Here is a 4,794-nt window from a genome sequence, read left to right on the forward strand (position 1 = left end):
ATAATATATATATATATAAACACACATACTATTTTGTATTTTACAAAACACCTGTATAATTTATCATACTCTTATTTCGGTTTCAATGAAAGATAAGTATGCAAACACACACGTACATACATATCTACCCATCTATTTGTCTGGGTGTCTGTCTATCTATCTATCTATAGACATATCCCTATTCATGGAGAATGATTTCATCATCAGTTGATATTTCATCATCAGTAATTTATAATATTAGAGTAGGTAATTGGGACTTTTAGTCTTGAATTTCTTCCAATGTTCTCAACCTATGCTAAATAGTCAAAGTATCTTACTGTCCTATATTTTATGCACATTTTGTTTCTTCTCCACCCTCAATGCCAACAGCATGGCATACCTGCTTTGCAGGTTCTGGCTTGACCTCAATCTTGAATTGTCTGCTCTTTAGTTTTTGCAAATATAGCTACCATTATTTGAGAAGTCTAGTAAAGAATATGATAAATATTCATTCTTCCAGTCTCTTGCAAGCTTTGTCCCTCCTTGTAATAAGTATCTTCACCAAAATACAACTAAATTCAGTCACACTGCTATGACTGTATTTTCAGAGAAAGACTCAAAGATTACACTCTCAACTCTCACAAAGAGTCACCACAAGTTACAGAATATGAAAATAGAAACACAGAGGATACACAGGTTTTTATTTGATTTTATTTTCTAACACACTATGGGTAAACTGTATGTTCCATTCATATGTGTGGAATACCATGAATAATTCTCTACATCTCTAGGCCAGGAGAAATTTTTTTTGTTGTTGTTGTTATGTGCCATCGAGTTGGACCCCACTCATAGCGACCCCTCCTTGGGTTTCTGAGGCAGTATCACTATGGAAGTAGAGAAATTTTATCTCCCCCTAAATTCTGGTGTAATTCTTTTTATTTAACATTGAGTGTCAGATTGCCCACTGGATTCAGGAGCAAAGGAGAATCATACTTAAATTAAGAGAGTTTAGGTTTGAATGGTAAGAAGTGCTTTGTTATTAAACTGCTGTGTTTACTAACTCTGCATTCCAGGAAAACAAGATCCCAAGTTGGCATAAAGACTGAAGGAGAATGTGAGAAAAATAATCCTGAGCAGGTGAGGAATGTGGTGGGATATGCAGGAGACTGACTTCAAAGAGAAAGCAGAAGAACTCATCTTTCTTGGGGGGTGGGCTATTTGGAAGAAAATAATTCTTGCTCCCCTCGAAATGCAATACTGCCTGTTTATGTGAAGAAGCAATTGAAAGCCTGTAAGTGGAGCAGGAGCTCTGGAGCAGGCTACTTTGGTAGTTAAACTTTTTTGCTCTATTTCTACTTTCTATTAAAAAAAAAAGTGATCAAAATGTTAGGATATGTATTAGAAACAACCCTATAGTCTGTCACTTAACCTGAATTGAAGCTCCAGCATTGTCACTTGCTATTAGGAAATCTTAGGAAGTTTCTTAATCTATGTTAACACACCCAAATATGAGATTTGTATTAAATATCTTCTAAAAGTCTGTGAGCTTATGATGGTAAGAGTAGGAAGTGAGCATTTCTTACACGTCACCCTTGCCTTTTGCTTGCTGGATGTTCTTAAGTCAAGGTTTGGGACCCTTTCTATATGATCCTGTAGTGCCTGCCATTACCTCCATAAGAGCATTTTAAATGTATGGTGGCTTAGTGCCCAAGGCATTTTACTACTAACCAAAAGGTTGGAGGTTCAAACCCACCAGCCACTCTGTAGAAGAAAGACTGGGCACTCTACTTCTGTAAAGAGTTACCACCTTGGAAGCCAAAAGGGGGTCACTAAAGTTGGAATTGACTCAATGGCAGTGAGTTTTTTTGGTTTTATTTTAAATGTTTCAGGCAAGAACTGTGCCATTCCTAGTTCTGGCATATAGTAGGTTATCAGTGTTGGTAGAATGACTAAGTGAGTGAATTTCACACTTAATCTTATGCATTATACAATAGTTGAGTTACTACTACCTGGCTGGCATTACTCTAAGGGCTAGAGCTCATTGGTCAGAAAGGCACAGTGTTCTACATTTCTGAAAACAGAGTCAAGAATTACAATCAGAATATTGTATGCCACCTTCCTTTCTCTGTTCATCAGGATGTGTGTAGTGCTTTTCGGCCCTATGTGAAGGATGGAAGACTTGGATGTACAAGGGAAAATGATCCTGTTCTTGGTCCTGATGGGAGGACGCATGGCAATAAGTGTGCAATGTGTGCTGAGCTGTTGTAAGTAATATTATCTCCAAGCAGGTGGACCTGATAATGATTAATTGGTACTTGGTTCTTGTCCTGAGAACAACTCCACAGAGAGATGAAATCTGTTTCATGAAATATGCAAGCTTATGCCTTCATAATTAGATCTTACTCCCAGAGTGGTTTCTTTTCTTTCTTTTATCATACTGTCTACTGAAGTTTCTGAAAAGGAGTAGCTATGGTAGATATACTCGAAACAAATTTGTTGCCATTGAGTAGATTCTGACTCCTGGTGACCTTGAATGTGCAAAATAGAACTGCTTCTTAGGATTTTTGTGGCTGGAATCTTTATGAAAGCAGATCCTTGGGCCTTTCTTCCATTGTGTCTCTGACTGAGTTTTTGACTGCCAACATATAGCTTACTAGTCAAACATTTATTGCTTGTATCATTAGGCCTTAAGTTGGTTACGCTAGTTATTAAATTTGGGACTCTAAATTATTCTAATTATAATGACATGGAAATGCACAGTGTTCATAAGGCACAGAGTTCTAAAATTTAGAAAACACTTATATACGGAATAATGGAGGTCATATTTAGAGACAGATGACTTACGCTGAGCATAGGTAGAGACCCTTGTGGAATAATCACAGTCTAATTTAAAAAGTACTAATAATGTCATGAGGCTGAATGCGTTATTAGTGCAAAAGGCTGACTAATCTTTCTGGGTTAATCTTTCACTCAAGAATTTTTCCCTGAGTACCTGACACTATTTTGGGCACTGGAGACCCAGATATGAATATGATTCAATGAGTCTTTAATATTCTGGCAGTAAGACAAAGTATAGACTCTCTAGTACACATGTCAGCATGCCTTAAAGCATTCTTTTTCAATCACTGGATCTTTAAAAGCTGGACAGACAAAGATTTAACAGATCAATAAACTTCACACCTGCCTGAACTATTAAAAACTTAAACTGCAGTTAAGTATTGTAGAATTCAAAGGCAAGTCCTTTCAGGTTCACAAAGCAGTGATTATAACAGGGTTCCAGACAGGAAATCAGCCTGATTTCCACTTTCTTATGTAGGAGGCATGTACTTTCAGTACTTAACCCTGCCCTAATTCTGTGGTTTCCTGTTTCAATTCATGCACTATCTGAATAAGAGAAATCTTGCCTCCCCAGCTCCTGGTTCTTTTATCCATAGATTGAAATAGTAACTCCTGCCTCCAGGATAAGCAGATCTGGTAGCGCAGTGGTGAAGGCATTTGACTGCTAACTAAAAAGTCAGTAGCTTGAACCCACCAGCTGCTCTGTGGGAGAAAGATGAAGCAGACTGTTTCTGTAAAGATTTACAGCCTTGGAAACTTAATGGGACAGTTCTACTCTGACCTATAGGGTCAGTCTGAGTTGAAGTTGGCTGGATGACAATGAATTTGGTTTGGGTTTATCTTCAGGATGACACTAAAATTAGATAATATATATGAAAGGGTTGAGAAGCTCAATGCAAATGTAGCTTTTATTAACAACCATGCTCTTGGAGGGTGGGGAGAATGGAAACAAATACTTTACAAGTTATAAAAAGCTATATACATAAGGGTGTGGATAACAATACCTCAAATGCTCTATTTGGTTTCACCCTTGTCAAAGCATTGTTTGAAGCTCTTGGTTGGGCCTGTTAAAGGGAATTTTCCTGACAATCTTCTGTTTGTCAATCAAAGTGTCACACCCATCAAGTTTTACAGAACAAAGCCTTTAATTGACTGTCAATGAGTCAGTTACACACCCTTCCTTATCTTTGGCAATTTCTCTGACTCAGACATTCAAGACAAGAAAATGCTTGTCTCATGTAAGTGGATCAGTTTCAACAAGTTATGGCAAAGGATACACAAGTACTTAGCCAAGGATCAAACACTAAACATATAATTGAATCATACACTGACCAAAAAATGTTGACTTTTCTTAACAGTTTAAAAGAAGCTGAAGAAAAAGCCAAACAAGGAGGTGAAACCAGAATTCCACGAAATGCTGAAAAGGTAAATGACTTACCAATACAATTTGGTTCTGGTGGCCATAAATATTAACATACTTGTACTTGAATTCTTGAAGTAATGCAGTAATGTCCTTGTCTTTTATTATTACGTTTATTTTTTCTCTTAATTTCAAAATTTCCCAAATTGACTATTCCTACATTATTACTTATTAGATTCAGAGTAAAAACAGCATTTGTCATCTAAGGTTCAAATTATACAATTTTTCCCCTTGTTTGCAAAGCAGATTGTTTTGCAAGAAACTAATTTCTGTTTAATCACTACTGGTATACTATCTGTGTAAGATAATATTTTGGCTAGGAGCTCTGGTGGTGTAATTCTTAATACAAACCACTGCTAACAGAAAGGCTGACAGTTGGGACCCACCAATCACTGCAAGAGAAAGATGAGGCAGTCTGCTTCTGTAAAGATTTGTTGCTATTTGCCATTGAGTCGGCCCGACTCCTAGCGACCCCTCCTTGGGTTTCCGAGGCAGTTATCACTAAGGAAGTAGGATTGCCCAACCTTCCTTACGAGGAGTGGCTGGTGGGTTTGAAC

The 4,794-nt window shown here is 37.4% G+C and overlaps 1 protein-coding gene across 1 annotated transcript in view; it reads left to right on the forward strand.

Annotated features, from left to right (window-relative positions):
* SPINK5 (serine peptidase inhibitor Kazal type 5) overlaps nt 1-4,794 on the forward strand; it is a 106,460-nt gene that overhangs the window by 37,659 nt on the left and 64,007 nt on the right. The window contains exons 6-8 of the mRNA XM_007943647.1: nt 1,053-1,116; nt 2,116-2,243; nt 4,176-4,242. Coding sequence (XP_007941838.1) covers nt 1,053-1,116; nt 2,116-2,243; nt 4,176-4,242 — 259 coding nt within the window. The remainder of the gene's footprint in view (nt 1-1,052; nt 1,117-2,115; nt 2,244-4,175; nt 4,243-4,794) is intronic.

This window comes from Orycteropus afer, unplaced genomic scaffold, assembly GCF_000298275.1.
Source record: "Orycteropus afer afer isolate SDZICR_OR568_19922 unplaced genomic scaffold, OryAfe1.0 scaffold00110, whole genome shotgun sequence".
NCBI classification, from domain to species: domain Eukaryota; kingdom Metazoa; phylum Chordata; class Mammalia; order Tubulidentata; family Orycteropodidae; genus Orycteropus; species Orycteropus afer.